Here is a 17,686-nt window from a genome sequence, read left to right as displayed (position 1 = left end):
TATTAAGACATCCAGTGTGTTTGTTTGCGTGCAGTTCCTGACCGGCCCTCTGGTTTTCTCTCACCAGCAGTGAACCCTGGCTCTCCAGGCCCATCCATAGTTAGTTTGTCAGCAGCACAACACAGCAACGGCAACGGTCACCAAGCCTCCAACCCCAAGCCCAGCAACACAACACTGACCCCTCCTGACCAGAGGTAGGGCTGCAGGGGGGAAAATATCCCATGGACTTTTCAGGGATGTAGTTTGTGACTTACTTGATATCTAGTGTGTCTATGACTGTAATGAGGGCAGTCATATCAAAACTGACCTCTGCAATAGTTCATGCTAAGGGTTTTGAAGTTACACATTTCTTTATTTTTTTTTACCTTGTTCCTTCTTCTGTACTAGTATGTGACGCACCAGACATTATTTCAACATTGAATTTCTCACATAATCCAGGATCTTTATGGCTATAGTTTTAGACCAAGTTATCTACATGATTGCACAGTAACCCCACTGGCCCAGTGGTACCTGAACCGGGATCTCTCTCACCTAGACAGACATAGCCCAAATAAATCCGGATGGTTCCTCAACCACAAGGCCTACACAGTATATGACACGTTTGAAAAGTAAGAAGCTATGAAATAGTAATCAAGTGTAAGTAAACATACATCTATTAACATTCCAGAGTAAATGGAGATGCAATAAAGGAAAATAATAATTTCGTCCTCACCTATATTGAATAATCTAATTTTAAAAGGCAATATCACCATTATAACAAAGATGCCACAAATAATAATGCTGCTGAATCTATTGTCGTACTCCTTGACTACAACTGTGACTGTAATTTGGATGAAAATACACTAGAATGCACCATTTATGATGCAATGCTATAAATATAGGCGAGGATGAAAATATTATCTTTTCCCTTTATTACATCTCCATTTACTCTGGAATGGTAATAGATGTAGGTTTACTTACACCTGATTCATATTCCATAGCTTCTTACCTTTCAAACAAGGCCAGACATATGCATATAGGCCTTATGGTTGAGGAGCCATCCGGATTTATTTGGGGTAGGTCTGTCTAGGAGAGGGAACACTCCCAAAGCACCCTGGGCTAATGAGGTACAATGCTAGTACAATGCACTGTAAATGTCAAAATACACACCAGAGAAGTCCGTAAGATAATGCTTTCTTTTTCTCATATACCCCAGAAGAAATAGTCTCAAGACGTAGACATCAACTAAACTTTCACTTTTAAACCCGATGTAGCCTAATTTGAGCCTTTAATGTTACCCTCCCTCTCTGTGTCTCTCAGGGAGAACGGTGAGTTTGAGGAGGTGATCACACTGCCTCCACACTCCAGGCTGTCTCCTGCTGAGGGAGAGGAGCAGCAGCAGCAGCAGCTAGAGGAGCAGAGAGTTCCTGTCATAGCCTTCAGGGAGAACGGCCTCCTGAAGCCCCTCGGCGGCATGGAGGATATATCAGCCCAACAGGGAGCAGGTGAGCCAGAGCACCTCTCCACACTTCACCTCCTCCACTTGTGTCTTCCTACACTTCTTGTTGCCTTCTTGTTTCCATGTTGTCAGCTGAAATGGACACTTGGCTTCATAACAGCTGATTTGTTTTCTTTGTTATGTAGATGTTGCCTGATGACCCTGAGAGAACGAGGGTGATGCCACACACCAGAGAGTCGGGAAGAGAGGTGGTCAGAGAGAGAGAGATGGAGGAAAGCAGAGATGCGGGACTGAAACGCAGGACGGACCGACTCGCACCATCACGGCCGGACCCTTCCAGAGGTCCACTTCCTCACCCCTCCTCCCTCGCCCTGAAGAGAGCCATTTCCCCAAAGCTGGTCATCTCCAAAGAACTCTCTACACAGTATCTCCAGAGGGAACGTTAACGTTCCCCTCCACCTGCTCTCTGCGGAACTGATCGTCTCTCAGCGTGATATACGCTTCGTCACTATGTTCTGTGTGCGGCTGTTCTTGTCTACAAACCCCGCCCACCTTCCCTACACCCCGCCCACCTTCCCCTATTTCTGAAATGAGTGTGTGCGCTGAATTCGCAGGAGGGCAATGAAGGCCGGCTCCTTGTGACTGTCGTGTGTGTGTGCGTGTGTGTGTGTGTGTGTGTGCGTGTAAGAATACTACCTGTAAACTGAGATCAGCTGTAAAGTCTTCTATCATGATACTTGAAGAGGTTCTCGTTGCTGTAGAGCATAGTCCCGAATTGTCAAAATCAGCGATGTGACGTTATAACTGGAATTCACACCGTGGCCTTAGAATTACAAGGTTTCCTTAATGTGTTGGCTCTTTTTTAAATGAAACCTCATAATTCTAAGGTATAGACATTTCTCTTGAAATCTTACAGAAAGAGAGGGGATATTGTTGTCGGTTACTTCAAGGCATAACTTTGGAATGTTACAAGGCATAATTTTGGAATGTTATCAGTGCATGAGATTAGTTGTAAAATGCCACCAGGGGATGGAAAGTCTCCTTTTATGTAACATTTTGACTGCTATGTCTCCAGAGTTTAAACCTAGAGGTTAGCGTCGGATTGGTTAAACGACGTCAACAAAAAAAAGTACTGTTCTCTCAGTAAACCGAGAATTACCGTGAAAACTACTGATTTCCTTTAGTTTTATTAATTGCTGTAAAGGTAAGATGTGATTTTCTTTCTTTCTCGTTCTGTCCTCCGTTTCTGTTCTTTGTGCAGATTTGCTTTGATAAAAAAAAAAAGGTCCTGTCCCTACTTTCAATTATTTAGCCTCTAAAATTCCCGCCCATGTTGGATGTCTTCCTGTCATAAGTCGGATTGTCTTCCTGTCAGACTTGCCTCATTGAGAGCAATGAGCAGCATTGGCGGACTCTGCTGTAGCATAAATTGGAGGATTATGTACCATAGGAAGGGCAATATACTGTAGGGGCCTTCGTTTTTGGCCAAGCAACTACAAAATGAATTAAAATTATTTAGCAGTGAAAGTAATAATGAATTCTGAAATAACCTGATCCAGCTGATTGCTCAATTCTTTTGATTTGAGGATTTGTTTAAGAATAAATGCTGCTACTTTTGATGTTCCTTTGCCTTACCGCATGATGGAAAGATTGGGGCGATTCTAGGACTTGGGTCGGTCCCCCGTCATTCCCAACGTGAGTTTTGACTTCATGAGTCGTGACCACATGCCCATATTCCCTGTTCTTTCATGACTTAACACGTCTGTTCATGTGAGAGTTCATGATAGAATGTTATGTCAATGTGTCAGGATCATGACATGTTGTCATACATCGGGAGTCATGTCTTTCTCCCAGCTGTTCACAAAGCAAGGAGACAAAAGAGGGGATTAAAGTAAATGAAACACAACATTCTCTCTTGGGATATTGTCTCATTCACACTTGGTGATGATCCTCTTCATTAGATCTTGATTTCCATCTTTTTACACAATAGCTCCTATTGCTGCTACTCGCTAGCCTTTGGTTCTCAAAGCTTTACACTTGTTCCTTTTCTGATATCTTGCAGTATCACCAAAACGGAAGGACATTTCAGAAAGACTGTCCATGTGTGGGTTACGTACTACTGGTTGTTCATCATGCTGTTACCCACATGTTAATTATCTAAGTCGCACATCTGTATTGCTGTGACACAGGCAATATGATTTGTAATATAAGGTTCCAGAGCAGACACCTGAATGGAAGGGGTTTGAACGCATAAAGTAAATAAGTTATACATAGATATTCTATAAATTATGTATAAATGACAAAATATATTTTACTAAGACTTGACCACAATGCTTTGAAAACTAACTAGCCTTTTACTTTAGAGGAAAAGGGCTGAAGACCATGGGATGAGTTCTTCCAACCTTTCCCCAACAGATAAGTCTCCCAACTGTTCCAGCTGCAGTGTATGGCATGTTAATAAAGAATTCAAATTTTGTCTGGATCGATGCTGTTGTGTTTTTGCAAAGATGACTGACTGCCATTTTTAGATCCAAAATCACAATGCGCACAGCATATAGAAACATTCTGTAGATTTATTTCCGAATAAATCAAGCACAGGAGAACAAGGACATTTACAAGTTCAATTATAGTTACACCTCTATAGAAAAGTAGTGAATATCTAAACAAAACATACGTACACAGAAAATGAAGAGTTGCACGCATGGAAAAATAGACTAGTTGAAAATGAAGAAAAAATATTTACATTCGCTAATGACATAGCAGAGCTAGATCCAAGAACTATGTTTTTGTGCGAGTTGATTTGTCGATGTACATAGGAAGTAATGACACACAGGTTGAGTTCCTGGGCATGCACAAAAAGCCAGAACCTAGCCCTGTTGTGTACTAACATCTAGTCACGTCCAATGAAATAACACGAGTAGTCAGCAGTGAGGAGTGTTTTGGAACAACTCCACTCAGGTCTCTGGAATTTCAGTTCTATCTGTACTATAGTAGACATACAAGTGCTCAAATTTCACCAGTAGAAGGTTTTGTTGAGGAAACTGGCAGCTGAGCTGAGCCAGCTTCCACTGGAATTGTCCTTGGCTGTGGTGCGGGAGATGGCGCGGTCCACCTCCGTCTCTGGGCTCTCCTCGTCCTCTGGGAGGTAGTCCGGAAGGTGGGCTGGAGGTGCGTTCTGCTCCACCTTCACTCCAGACGGGTTCAGAGGGATAAGGACCTGAAGAAGCCGTTATGGAAGGAGAGAGGATGAGGGAAAAGTGTTTAAAAGTGCAATTAGCGACCAGGAATTCAGATATTATTCTCTCCAGATCTTCAGAACGTATGCCGTCTATTCTTCTCGAACAGAAAGAGGCAGACAGGGAGACCACTACTCACCTCTTCTCCTGCCTCGTTCCTCACCACCTGCTGGGCTGACAACACCTTGGTGGCAGCGATGGCCGATGCCAGACTCTGCAAACGAAGAGGCAAAGAGGAAGGAGATGACTGGGATTAATGAATGTCGACTGTTAAAACAAATGCTCAATATTAACTATTATTTTGAACAGGCCTGCGTGGTATCCTAAGCAGACAGTGTTAGTACATGGGTTGTTTTTGTGTGTTACCTCAGTGGGCAGGTCTGCGCGGATGCGGACGGTGCACCTCTTGGAGGCCATCTGGAAGGTGAAGCTGATGACTCCTTTGACCGCAAGAAGAGCCGCCTCACACAAGCCTCGCTGGTCCTGAAAAAACAAGTAGAGGTGGTGTTAGTACATAGATGGTACCTACATAGTCATACTAGTTACTTTTAGGAGCATTGTGCCTATTTTTAAATTGCTATCTCCACTAATCTAGCATCGCTTTGGGGAACTTTATATTAGATAGCTTGCCAGATGCCAAACAACTCTCAGTTCATGGGGGATTATGGTTCAAACTGTGTGATTCTGTCAAATCTGAAAAGGATATTGATGTTGTGTATGCTACAGTATATCTGTGTGGGTTATAGGGAGAATTTGTCAGATGCTGTCATACAGTTAGTATGGGTGACGGTGTGCCTGCCTACTCACAGTGCTGTCCAGTCCCTGGATGTGCAGAGTGACAGACTTGGCCTTTTTGCTGGAAGAGTTGATGAAGAACTGAGGCTTCCTCCTCCTCCTCTCCCTCTCTGGAGTGCGGGGTGCAGGGGTGGCAGGCGCACTCAGAATGCCATAAACCTCCTTGGCCAAAGATGTGATGTCAACAGTCAGGCCCACCCTATATAGAAATAAAATGATGATCTACTAGTTAGAGTTAAGTGGTGTTTTATTGTATCTATTATATCTATCTATCCATCTATCTATCTATCTATCTATCAGCTAATTGCAGACATGCAATCATGAAAATACAATTACCAAACATGAAGTGTGTGCTGCTTGTTTTTTTCTACCACTTCTACTACACAATTTAAAGGGTTAAATGATCATAACAAAAACAAGAATCCCAGAAGATTCACTGAGGTCAGCGAGGAATGAATGCAGTGACACTGGGCTAAAACTAACATTGGAAATTGAATGCACAACTTGGAAAAAATTAAACAAACAAACGTGTGACACCACAAAAGATCGACCAAGATAATGTGAAGATCATTATCTCCTCACCTGTCCACCAGATTCTCCAAGCTCACCATCATGCCCAGTTCATTCTTCATGATGGGGATGTTGGGAGACAACTCGGCCAAGTAGCGCAGGGTCTGAGAACAGAGAGAGAAAATGTGAGACAAATATACACTGTGTATAGTCTACAAATGGGTAGGCTACATCCAGATGCTCATGCTGACATTATAAAATAACAAATATCATTGCTTCCTCTGGCCTTGTCTGGCATTATCTTATTTCTTTACCAGCAAATACTTTACTTGGTGCCACCAGTAAAGCCTCTTCCACCCACCTGCAGAGTGGTGAACAGCACTTCTGGGTTCTGGTGGTCCAGGAAGAGAACTAGTCCAGGAAGACAGCCCTGGTCCTTGACTATCGCCTCTCGGTTCTGCGGCTCAGAGGCCAGGTCCCGCAGCTGACTCACCACTGACAGTGCATCCATCATCTTGACCAGCTCACAAACTGAAATGTCAAAGTGACAGACTGACAGTGATATAAATGTGGAAATTAGCTTATAGCATTTTCACCTTTATTAGACAGGGCAGTGAAAAGACGGGAAAGCATGGTGAGAGAGACAGACAGTGAGAGAGAGAGAGACAGACAGAGAGAGAAAGAGAGGGGAGGACAACATGCAGCAAAGGGACAGGAGGTCGAGGTGAGTCACTGGGGCGCCCCACCGTCATTCACTTGTCATCAAAAACGTGTTGTTTGTGTGTGTGTGTGTGTGTGTGTGTGTGTGTGTGTGTGTGTGTGTGTGTGTGTGTGTGTGTGTGTGTGTGTGTGTGTGTGTGTGAATTTAGGAAAACTCTGGGCAGCTTTGCTCAGTGATTGGGTGCTGTTGTGAGGTGTGAGCTATCAATAAGTTCAATATAACGTTACCTTGCTAATGTTGATGGAATCTCTATACTCCCCTGTTAGTGTTACACATGTCAATCAATTCAAAAAGGCTAACTTAGCTACACAAGCTAACGGCTAGCTAACCGCTAACATTGTAAACTAGCGTAGTAACGTTAGTAAACTAAAAAGCTGCTTCGCTGTCCCATTTGAAACCAGCTAATTGACGATGAATGCAATTAGTACTAAGATGCCCGGGAATTGATGTGAATCGGTTTTATCCACTTACTTTTTTGTTACTTTACCACGGAAGAGAGCTCGTGCTGCTGACACAACAAATACAAATTTGGTGCAATTTCCTTCATGAAGCGTCGCCATTGGTCGAACGACCGATGGTCACCTCGCACGGTCACCCACTCCCATTTGTTCACATGCCAGGTTCCGTATTTATAGCCAATCAGGGCACGTTTTGCTGAAGTGGCTTTATTTGACTTGACTTTACACAACCCGATAAACGACTCGAGCATCCAGGAAGTTCAGCGATAGTCTGCAGTGCAGTTACAAACTAGTTACAATTTGTTGTTAATAATGTGTATTCCGCACAGTTTTACCGACGAGAACACGTTTTGACAAGGGAAACTCCACAGTACGTAACGTATGCACTCATTTCCATTCATTCTGTATGTTTCCTGGCGACGCCGCGTTGTGTTGTTGTGATATGCTGCATGCAGCTTTTTAGCTTGTGGACACATTAACGTTACTGCAGTGCCAATGTCCCGACGAGCTGGATTACTTTAACGCTAAATCCACGAGTGATAACGTTATTCACGTGATTTTGGTGAAAAACACTAAAATCTATTATTTTTGCATACCATAAGTGCTGTATATCTTGCTTGTTTCAGGTGTAAAGTATGTGACTCAGTCGCATCCTTTCCTTGGTGTTGGTTTCAGAGTCCGTCAGCAGAAACCGTTGCAGTCGTCAGCTCAGCTGGTCAGTGAAAAAGCCCAATGTCTTTACACGAGGATATTCTAGATGTGCTGCGCTGCGTCCTGGAGTATTTTGGAGTCCCTCCAGAAATGGTAATATATCAGACATAGTCCTCCTATCTTGTTTATGACAGTGATTGATTGCCAGTGTGTGGTGCAGGGACCTCCAGAGGTCATGCAAATGGTCCCCGGTTCCCCCAGCAAAATGAGCAATGGTGCAATTTCATCATTATTTCACTCCCTAGAAGTTAACTCGATGAGAGAAGTAAGGATGGACATTTTCATCATAGGTTTCACTGGCATAGTCAAGTTTAGGAGTGACATTTCCTGCGTTTGCAATAAGTGTGTGTTTTATGTGTGTGCTTGCCTGTAGCTGGTTCCGGTGTGGGACAGTCAGCTGTGTGGTCAGTATCGCAGCATTGTGAGGATGATCGGGACCAACCTCCCACTGACACCTACGCCACGTGTCCACATTCAGGTACAACAAGCTTTCAATTCAAACACTGACGCTCATCACTCAGAAACAGTCAAGTTGATTTTCACAGTGATCATTACCACAATAAAGCTGATAAGCGTATTAATTAAGCATATTATTATAATTTGAATTCAATTCAATATATGTTTTTGTCTTTACCTGGACCAAGTCATATTCAACACCGCAAATTACTGTGCATACACCCCCACTTGCTTACAACAACACTATCCAAGACAAAATGTAACCAAATCCAAATTGTTTGTCACATAATCCTTTCTAAACAGATGTACAGTATACTATATGCTAGGCCTAGGTTGATACACAGTGCTCACCTGCAATGTCTAAAATTAATTTGTGTCAACATGACACACACTCGAGTTGTGCAGTGATGCACCTTTCTCTTACCTTTTCCCTCCTTGCATCCCTCCATCAGAAGAGTCATGCACACAGTCCACCAACAATTTACACGTTTCTCCAGCCTTTGATCAATGTTACAAAAACAGAAACATGTTGCAATAACATTTTTGGCTGTAGCCTTGCTTTCAAGAGGACTTACCGTACTTATATGTTATCATTTGTAACATATTTTTAATACTAAACTATATTATAAATCAATGAATATACACATGTATTATAATAATGTGTTTTATTATATTATTTAACATATATAATTATTGTTATTTATTATTATTTATATATATATATTATTTATATACGGTATATATATAATGTATTATTATTATTATTATTTTAGCCATGTATCAGTGTCGTAGTGTGTAATCCTCCTTGTCTTGTATTCAGATCCCCCTGCACACCTATAGGCCCCATGGATATGTTGACATTACTGTGGATGGTCCTGCCATCCCCTCATTGGCTGATGTGCTGTGGGTGGAGGAGGATGAAGGGGACAGCTTTGCTAAAATCAGGTAAAAACACAAATAAACACAAACCAGACAAACACCATACACAGGATCCCAGAGGCTTCTTCTTCATGTTTCTACCTCAAATCCCAGTTCCAGTACTACACAGGGGCAGTGGCACGGTCAGAAAAGTTAAGTCCTTTGACTGTGAGTGTGTTTTAGATGCAAATTGGAGGCATCTATAGGCTAATACTCTGTTCAAGACAACTCGGACCGCCGGAAAAAAATGGGTTCCGACCTGTAAAAAGTGAAATTGAACGGTCGTTCAGGCCGAAATTACAGCCTGGAAATTTCGGTATTGACATCGAGTTGACGTCACAGCCACATTGAAATGGCGACTTGTATCATTAATGGTAATCACAGAATTATTATCAAGACATTTGTTAACGTTTTAACACACAATTTGATGTCTTAATTATGCAATGGTGTTTGTGTCATCTGTGTTTCGCTCTGTGTGAAATTCAGCATTCAGCATGTTCGATTAGCATTGTTAGCTAGTAGGTAGCTACAACGCTAACACGGGTTGCTATAGCAACCGTTTGGCCGGAGGTTCCGTCTTGAAACTTACGGCGGTCCTAGTTGTCTTGAATGTGGTATAAGTTTCAATTAAACATCTTTTGATTAGAGCTGTTGAGGCATTAGATATTGAGTTGAGCCACAGATAGCAGCAGCAGCTGATCTGCAGCAGGCAGCGGTGATGTGGACTGCAGCTGGTCGGGGAATGTAACCAGGACACAGGGCTCGATAGTAGCCTACCTTCACTTCGCCAAGCCAGCTGTGTTGCGCTGTGGCCGGGGAGAGAGAGGGGCCAGTGAGGTGAAGCTGGAGTGGACTCCAGCCGAGCGGGACTCGGCAATGTACCCTGCCCCTCCGCAGCTTATTTTCAACTTGCATGTGTGACAAACTGTACAATTTCCACAATGAGGACGACATGCTGGCGTGTGTTTCCTTTTGGCTGCTTGGGGTGCACGCACGTCACGTGAATGGGTGCATCGTGCAGCTGCGGGTAATTGACCAAACAAAAAAAGGGGAAAGCCGACCGGCGCACAGAATCGGCTATGTGGACTGGCCGGAGCCGGTCACCGGTCGAGGCCGATCACGTGAAAACCGGCCATTTCCGGTCACGTGCCGATCGATCGGTGCATCCCGACTATAGACGGTTTCACTGGAATCATGTTGCTAGGGAACAGTTTGGACCCTAAGACCTAGTGTATTTAGCAAACACTGCAACAGGAAGTAAGCTGGGCTCCATTTAGAATGTTTATGTTGTCAAGTTGAAACGGTTCATATATACTGTATTATGGTCTCCTTAGGAACCGATTGCCTCCAAAGAAGCAAGGCGCTGGAAATTGGAATGGGGTGAGACACCCAGTGCTGGCCCTCAATCGAGCCCAGAGAGGAGGCATGGCGGAGCGGGATGCCCTGAGGAAGATCACAGCCCTGGAGGACGAGCTGCTAAAATTACGAGCCCAGATCGCAATGATCGTTACAGCAGCGCCAGGTACAGGGACAAGGACACACACACGCAACATCTGTACCTCATTCTCAGCTTCTTTTCACACCTAACGACTCATGTGTTCTGTAATCTGTATACTGCTACTTGCCTCAGTTAAGAACATGTGATCGTTCATCATCCGTCTGACCCTCTCTTTCGCCCGCTCAACGTTTTGTTTAGGTTCCACCCCTTCCCAGAATGACACTCCTCTGAGGTGTCCTCCTCCAGCTTTGTCCTCCACACCTTGCTGCCCCGCTCCTCCTCCTCCTCCCCCTCCCCCTCTCCCTCCCCCCTGCCCCAGCTCCTCCGCTGAGGGTTCGTCCGTGTTGGACCTGATCCGCCAGCGCAGGAATGTCCAGGGGAAAGGTCAGGGTTCGCAGCCTAAGGGGATGCCCTCCATGCTGGATGTCCTGAAGGACTTGAATCAAGTGAAATTGCGCACAGTGTCATTGGAGAGGTAGGCAATCTAGGCGTGAGTTTGAACAGTAATGATTTCAAACTGGCGCTGCTGATCTTGTGCCGATATTCAACAATTTAAAATGTCACCTTTTTGTGCCAAACTTGTACATGTTTCGGTGGGTTAGCCGCTCCTTAAGGCATCATGAAGCAGGTTTCATTGCGGCTTTTACAGACTCAACCCAACGACTGGCCAATATCTGTTTTTTATGCAATGACCAATATTGTCTCGATCAGCAAACCAATATACCATTCTACCACTAGTAGGCATGGTCACTGGGATGCAGCATGTCATCTACGAGGACATGAATAATTCTTTACAGTCAGTCCTCGGGTTAGTTTATTTATCTGTTTGTCCCTTTTTTCATTGTTTCTTAATTTGCTATCCGTCACAATGTTTGGTTTTTATCTGATTATGTTTTTACAGCAATTGTCTCCTGATAGTTCCCCTTCCTCTCTCCGTAGGACACCAGGGGGCACACCGGTCAGAAGAAGGCGCAGTAACGGGGGCGCAGCATTGCTCAGTGACCCGGCGGCTCTTATCGCTGAAGCACTAAAGAAGAAGTTTTCCCACCATCACCTCAACAACTCCTCCGACAAAGAGAATTCACTTGAACTCTCTCCATTTGGCAGCCCAGAAATGCCCCGGGTTAGTATTCTAATGCAGTTATACAGCTCACACACTTCCTCTATGTATATTGAATATTGTGAATTGTTTTTAGACACTATTAATGCAGTTCCAAGAGCCTTTTATGTTTTAGCAAAATAACATTACCACCATTGTAAGGCTTTTACTGCGGGTTGAGTACCCGAAACCCCGGTAACGCTTTGGTACCGGTACTTTTCCAACTGGTACTACCGGTACCGAATTGCAACATAGATTTGTGACATGCCCGAGCTTCAGAGTGAAATATATTTTAGTACCGATTCAGGCACCGGCACCGCTTTAAAAGCAGCATCGGTATCTAAAAAATACGAAATGATACCCATCCCTCACTGGATCTTCAGCTTTCAGAACATATAAACCAATTGTATGTTGTCCAAACCATGTCTTATTATATATAAAGCATTTTAACAAGAAATCCGTAGAAATACAAACTTGTTAAATATAAAGTTGTCATAAGAAAAAGGCAAATTTTCTTCTAAATCATTCAAGCTTTTCATGCAATACCTTGTTTGATGCTCCAGATTCCCACGTTTCAGATGAGCCTGAATGCACCACTGTCCGAGCAGCAGAAAGCTTGTTATTTCCTGGTGAAATGAGTCATCTAAACTCACATTTGACAGTCATACTGACAAAAGACTGTTCCTTAAATATTTCGCCAATGCTTATGTTACATCAGATTTTAGTTACTCGCCTCTTTCACAAAGTCAGAACATATAAACATAAGTCAGTACATACAAATCAAATCAAATCAAAACAAACAGTAAATATGCACCTGAATATATATTTATATAATTGCATCGTAAATGTTGTATTTGAGTGTATTTTAATCAAATTTACAGTGAAAGTTACGGGAGAACAATTCAATTGCAGTATTATATATGGCATCTTGGTTATAAAATGGTGATATTGCCTTTCAAAATAAAATTATTCACTAGGCGAGGATGACAAAGTGAAAAAAGGGGAGCTACTTGGAGTTTTAAGGCAATATTTAATAAGAAGTAATATATCTGTGTACAAGCAGTTACAAAACAGAATATATCTTCAATATACTATGGGCAAACAAAACGCAACGCGTTTCAATCACGCAGGTCTTCCTCAGGCAGTGTTAGCTGGGCGTCGGCCGCCGCACCTATGTATATAAGGCAAATGCGTGGCACAAGTCAGATGGGATGACGTAAGGTGGGCAGTGCTATGACATCACAATATAGGATGGGCCTTATTAAAGCAACGGAGATAGCAACATCATACACAAGCAATAATAAATAGACAATAATGGCTGCAGATAAATGCAGAAACAGGATATAGGCTATAGGTTATAGGCTAGGGGGGGGGAAACAGAGGGGGGGACACAGCAGAACACAACATATGGACCCGGGCAACAATATCATAATTAAATAAAACACGTCAGGTCAAGCTCCTCGTTGAGTCCGTGAGGGCTGACTGTGTTGATGGTGTGAATCCAGCGCGCTTCACGCTGTAATAGAGTTCTGTCCAGATCCCCGCCCCTTGGGTGCGGTTTGACAAGGTCCAGTGCCCAGAAACGGAGATCAGCATCAGAGTGATTGTGCTGTAGAAAGTGACCCACCAAAGGAGCTTTAATGTCTTGCGCTCTTGTGTTCCGTTACGTGTATGCGTAACGGACGAGTCGTCTTCCCAATATACCACCGTGGGCAGGGACAGGAGATTGCATACACTACCCCCTGTGATGCGCAGGTGGTGAGGTGTTTGAGGTGGATGGTTACTCCGTTTGGGAACGAGAGGGATTTGGCTTTGTTCGTTTGGGGGCAACATGAACAGTGTCCAGAAGGGTAGTGGCCTATAGGGGGAGGACAGGAATCGATGGTGGGTTGTGTGGAGGTGGGGGTGTGGAATGTTTTGACCAGACTGTCCCTGATGTTTTGGTTCATGGTGAAGGCTATCCTGGGTGGTGTGGTGAAGGTTTTGTGTACTTGTAGCACTCTCCAATGTTTTAACAGGCAGCGTTTAATTCTATTGGCTAGGGGAGAGTACTGGAGGGTGGCTGTGACTCTGGGTGGGGTAGGGTCCGGTGTCTTGGGCTGTAGCAGGATGTCCCTGTGTGAATGTAGGGCGCGTTTATACGCGTGGGAGATGGGTCTCCGCCCATACCCTCTCTCATGGAATCTCAGTCGCATCCGAGTAGCCTTGTCAACAAAATCACGTTTGTCGCTGCATAGTCTAGGCGAGGGTGAAAATATATATTTTCCTTTATTACATCTCCACTTGCTCTGGAATGGTAATAGATCTAGGTTTGCTTGCACTGGATTCACATAAATTAACTTCTTACCTAAAACACCCGTTGCGATTTCAAAACCCTCCAAAAGTAATAATACAGTATAGTGTGGTTTAAGCAGTCCTCCCTAACCTGACACTTGTGCTCCAGGTTCTTAAGCACACCAGACGCAGCCAGGGACGCCTCCACCTGTGACGCCTCCACCTGTGACCTTGTTGATTGGTAACTTCTCGTGGGTCAACCGTCCCGTCATCCAGTCACAGCTCCCACAGATGGGCCCCACTGACTGATTACTACTGCAGCTGCTGCCTTGCCTGTCATTTTCAGACTCTTTTTGTTCGTCTGTCTTGTGAGAGTGTCACTCTTGCAGTATTTTTGCCATGTTGTCGTGAGATATCTCTGTTGGGTCGGGAATTTTTGAATGTATAATTATTTTATTTTTTACTTGCAGTCATTGCTGTAAATACGATTTTTGGAACGGTAATTTTGTTTTTGTACAGTTGGGTCACTGTTCTCTCTTTGTGTGCAGAGCTCCTTTTTAAAGGAGAAGTATAGTAATGTAATGAAGCAGGTTAGCGTCTAGCGTGTCCCTGCCTCAATGGTTTCTAACATTTCTACTTGGTCCTTTTATAATTGCTTCAACCAAGTTAAATGGATACATTTTTACTGTGGGCTTTGACATTCATGTAACTATTCTATGCAACTTGTTTTCTGTTTCCGTTTTACTTTGCTGCTGCCTCTGGGTCAAGTGCACTGACCAATGTTGATTGTTCTTATTTTTATTTGTTTCAGTTTGTGCCCAAATCCAGTTAACTCTGCTAGCCCTATATGAGACACTTTGTACTGTAGATGATCTCAAATGTATTCTTCAGTAACACATTACATTTTGGTACAGAGGTTAATTGGTATTTGGGCTTTCTATGTCTGAACCAATTTTGATGGGGCTACAGGGTGTCCCATTTTTATATTCACATTTTAATGTGTTTGGAATACTTCAAAAATAATTAAACACCAAACTAAGAAAGTATGTCCCCTTTTCATTGGGAATATTGAATATCTCAGGTTGTTGATGTTTTGCTTGTTTGACACAGATATTTTACAGGTAGGTCTGGTCAGACAGAATGTGTATTTGTATGAGTGTCCCAAAGATTAAACTATGCTATCTGCGTTCACTGTTTTATACAGTACGAGTGCCTATAAAAGTATCCACATTTTTTTTTACCTTACCTTTATTTATACAGGGGGTGTCTCACTGAGAGCAATGCTCTCTTTTTCAGGAGTGCCCTGTTCACATTCACACCTGGAAGCTGCCCAATACAACCACAGTCTGATCTGCTGGCCACTGGAGCAGTTGGGGTTAAGTGCCTTGCTCAAGGGCACTTCAGTGGTGGTAATGCGGGAGGGGCAAGCGCTGCCTTTTCACTTAACCCCACCCAGATTTATCCTGCTGGTGCCAGGGTTTGAAACCGACAACCTTCCGGTCACAAGCTCGCTTCTCTAACGATTGGGCCACCATACTGCCCCAATTATAGCAGATGTTAATGTTTATTCCTGTTGCCTTGTGTCCATTCCCCATCCTTCACCATGATCTAAATATTATATGATGCAAAATTCTTCTGAGTCCAATAGAACTGTCTTGTGATACTCGAATTGTGTCACGTCTATGCATATTTTACATCTGCTCACTAAACAAGCATTTCATTGTTATCAAAAATCAATGAGCTGACTCAATGGCTGAGTGAAATGCTGGGGTTAATGCCTTGCTTTAGGAGGGCCAGCCTAGGAGAGTCTCAGGGCCTTATACTCACTGACTCCATGAGTTGAAACACATGCATGGATGTTGAGCAGCAGCAGGCAGCTGAATGAAGCCTGTGACACAGGTGCATGTAATCACCTAATCAACTAGTTCATTCCATTCACCTGTCAACCAAACCCTGCAGTCCTGAGTGGGAATATTTGGGCTTTAAGCCAACTGAGAGGAGAGCCAATTAACCATAACAAACTGATACATGTGGACTTTGTTTAACCAAAACTGGATGGTTTGAGGTCAGTGCCAATTTTGATCCAATCAGAGACAAGTTGACATTTTTCTGAGAAATGGAAGGTCCAATCACGATGCCTGTAAAGGACTATAAGTATTTTTTCACCCGGAATCCAATGCCACCATCCGTGAGTCTACGGTTGCGGAGATACGTCCACCCTGCCTGCAGGACTACATGGAGAGAGACAGAGGACAGTGGGGGGTTGGGGGTTTCAAGTCACTGACCAAACACTATTTCAGTGATTGCTGTCAGAATATAGAGCCATTACTGTAACACTTATTTAAACACAAAAACATAGCTGAATGCAGCTTTAACTAGGCTAATACACACACACATATATATATGTATGGTATTTATATACAGTATATATGTGTATATATATATATATATAGGCTATATGTGCTCAACTCAGAGCAGGTCTTATGTGAACTTGCACAACACTGAGTGGCAGCAGTCTGGGTCCATCTTAACTAGGCTTAATTAGGCTTGTATACACACACACACATATATATATGCGCTCACACACACAATATCTGATGCAAATGAAACCCCCCATATTAACAAATACCATTACATTTATTTTTACTGAAACGTGTCTGCTTGTATAGTTCAATCATGAGAGACTAGAATGAAATATTACAAAAGCTTAATGATACAACAAGTAGGGGTAACGCTTTAGAATACAGCCCACAAATAAGCATGTAACTAGAGGGTAACAAGATCTGTACTTATAGTATAACTACGGGGTACCACACTGTAGTTATAGTGTAACTACGGGGTACAAGGAGTGAATTTAGACTGTAACTAGAGGGTAACAAGATCTGTACTTATAGTATAACTATGGGGTACCACACTGTCGTTATACTATAACTACGGGGTACAAGGAGTGAATTTAGACTCACTAGAGGGTAACTAGATCTGTACTTATAGTATAACTACGGGGTACCACACTGTAGTTATAGTATAACTACGGGGTACAAGGAGTGAATTTAGACTGTAACTAGAGGGTAACAAGATCTGTACTTATAGTATAACTACGGGGTGCCACACTGTAGTTATAGTATAACTACGGGGTACAAGGAGTGAATTTAGACTGTAACTAGAGGGTAACAAGATCTGTACTTATAGTATAACAACGGGGTACGACACTGTAGTTATAGTATAACTACGGGGTACAAGGAGTGAATTTAGACTAACTAGAGGGTAACAAGATCTGTACTTATAGTATAACTATGGGGTACCACACTGTAGTTATAGTATAACTACGGGGTACAAGGAGTGAATGTAGACTGTAACTAGAGGGTAACAAGATCTGTACTTATAGTATAACTACGGCGTACCACACTAGTTATAGTATAACTACGGGGTACAAGGAATTAATTTAGACTGTAACTAGAGGGTAACAAGATCTGTACTTATAGTATAACTACAGGGTACCACACTGTAGTTATACTATAATTAAAAGTTATACTTTTATTAAAACCCCCGAGAGGAAATTCCTTATACAGTTG

The 17,686-nt window shown here is 43.1% G+C and overlaps 3 protein-coding genes across 9 annotated transcripts in view; 2 read left to right on the top strand and 1 right to left on the bottom strand.

The window, feature by feature from the left end:
- The window catches only part of map7b (microtubule-associated protein 7b), a gene marked incomplete at its 5' end in the record, with an annotated part of 45,591 nt that extends 41,708 nt beyond the window's left edge, over window positions 1-3,883 (top strand). For 3 of the 4 annotated variants that reach the window (XM_083642694.1, XM_083642693.1, XM_083642695.1), the window contains 3 exons: window positions 35-194; window positions 1,300-1,484; window positions 1,624-3,883. In XM_083642694.1, coding sequence (XP_083498820.1) covers window positions 35-194; window positions 1,300-1,484; window positions 1,624-1,634 — 356 coding nt within the window. In that variant the 3' untranslated portion in view covers window positions 1,635-3,883. The remainder of the gene's footprint in view (window positions 1-34; window positions 195-1,299; window positions 1,485-1,623) is intronic. The other variant, XM_083642696.1, reaches the window with a different exon arrangement.
- A 186-nt stretch (window positions 3,884-4,069) lies between these two features.
- armc1l (armadillo repeat containing 1, like) lies at window positions 4,070-7,225 on the bottom strand. Of its 2 annotated transcripts, none has more exons than XM_083643790.1 (7): window positions 7,172-7,225; window positions 6,341-6,510; window positions 6,052-6,143; window positions 5,482-5,668; window positions 5,041-5,157; window positions 4,814-4,888; window positions 4,070-4,655 (listed from the first exon to the last, which is right to left on the bottom strand). In XM_083643790.1, the coding sequence occupies exons 2-7, from the start codon at window positions 6,491-6,493 to the stop codon at window positions 4,452-4,454; spliced, it is 828 nt and encodes a 275-aa protein (XP_083499916.1). In that variant the 5' UTR covers window positions 6,494-6,510; window positions 7,172-7,225; the 3' UTR covers window positions 4,070-4,451. The 2 variants fall into 2 exon arrangements, with proteins under 2 accessions (XP_083499916.1, XP_083499915.1); XM_083643789.1 differs by having other exon boundaries at window positions 6,341-6,531; window positions 7,172-7,205.
- A 178-nt stretch (window positions 7,226-7,403) lies between these two features.
- mtfr2 (mitochondrial fission regulator 2) lies at window positions 7,404-15,189 on the top strand. 3 transcript variants are annotated; one of them, XM_083643424.1, is made up of 8 exons: window positions 7,404-7,528; window positions 7,785-7,962; window positions 8,243-8,347; window positions 9,146-9,270; window positions 10,578-10,765; window positions 10,940-11,216; window positions 11,681-11,864; window positions 14,284-15,189. In XM_083643424.1, the coding sequence occupies exons 2-8, from the start codon at window positions 7,891-7,893 to the stop codon at window positions 14,326-14,328; spliced, it is 996 nt and encodes a 331-aa protein (XP_083499550.1). In that variant the 5' UTR covers window positions 7,404-7,528; window positions 7,785-7,890; the 3' UTR covers window positions 14,329-15,189. The 3 variants fall into 3 exon arrangements, with proteins under 3 accessions (XP_083499550.1, XP_083499551.1, XP_083499552.1); XM_083643425.1 differs by having other exon boundaries at window positions 7,410-7,537; XM_083643426.1 differs by having other exon boundaries at window positions 7,422-7,528; window positions 7,834-7,962.
- The last annotated feature ends 2,497 nt before the right edge of the window (window positions 15,190-17,686 follow it).

Source organism: Poromitra crassiceps (genome assembly GCF_964638095.1).
Source record: "Poromitra crassiceps genome assembly, chromosome: 9".
NCBI classification, from domain to species: Eukaryota; Metazoa; Chordata; class Actinopteri; order Beryciformes; family Melamphaidae; genus Poromitra; species Poromitra crassiceps.
This window is presented reverse-complemented; position numbering and strand designations above follow the sequence as displayed.

Excerpts from the sequence above, each read along its gene's own strand:
- armc1l (XM_083643790.1), bottom strand. The coding sequence starts at position 6,493 with ATGATGGATGCACTGTCAGTGGTGAGTCAGCTGCGGGACCTGGCCTCT. Across the intron at positions 4,889-5,040 it reads GCGCAGACCTGCCCACTGAG|AGTCTGGCATCGGCCATCGC; the intron begins GTAACACACAAA and ends CTTCGTTTGCAG. Across the intron at positions 4,656-4,813 it reads GGAACGAGGCAGGAGAAGAG|GTCCTTATCCCTCTGAACCC; the intron begins GTGAGTAGTGGT and ends CGGCTTCTTCAG.
- mtfr2 (XM_083643424.1), top strand. The coding sequence starts at position 7,891 with ATGTCTTTACACGAGGATATTCTAGATGTGCTGCGCTGCGTCCTGGAG. Across the intron at positions 10,766-10,939 it reads GATCGTTACAGCAGCGCCAG|GTTCCACCCCTTCCCAGAAT; the intron begins GTACAGGGACAA and ends CGTTTTGTTTAG. Across the intron at positions 11,217-11,680 it reads CGCACAGTGTCATTGGAGAG|GACACCAGGGGGCACACCGG; the intron begins GTAGGCAATCTA and ends CTCTCTCCGTAG.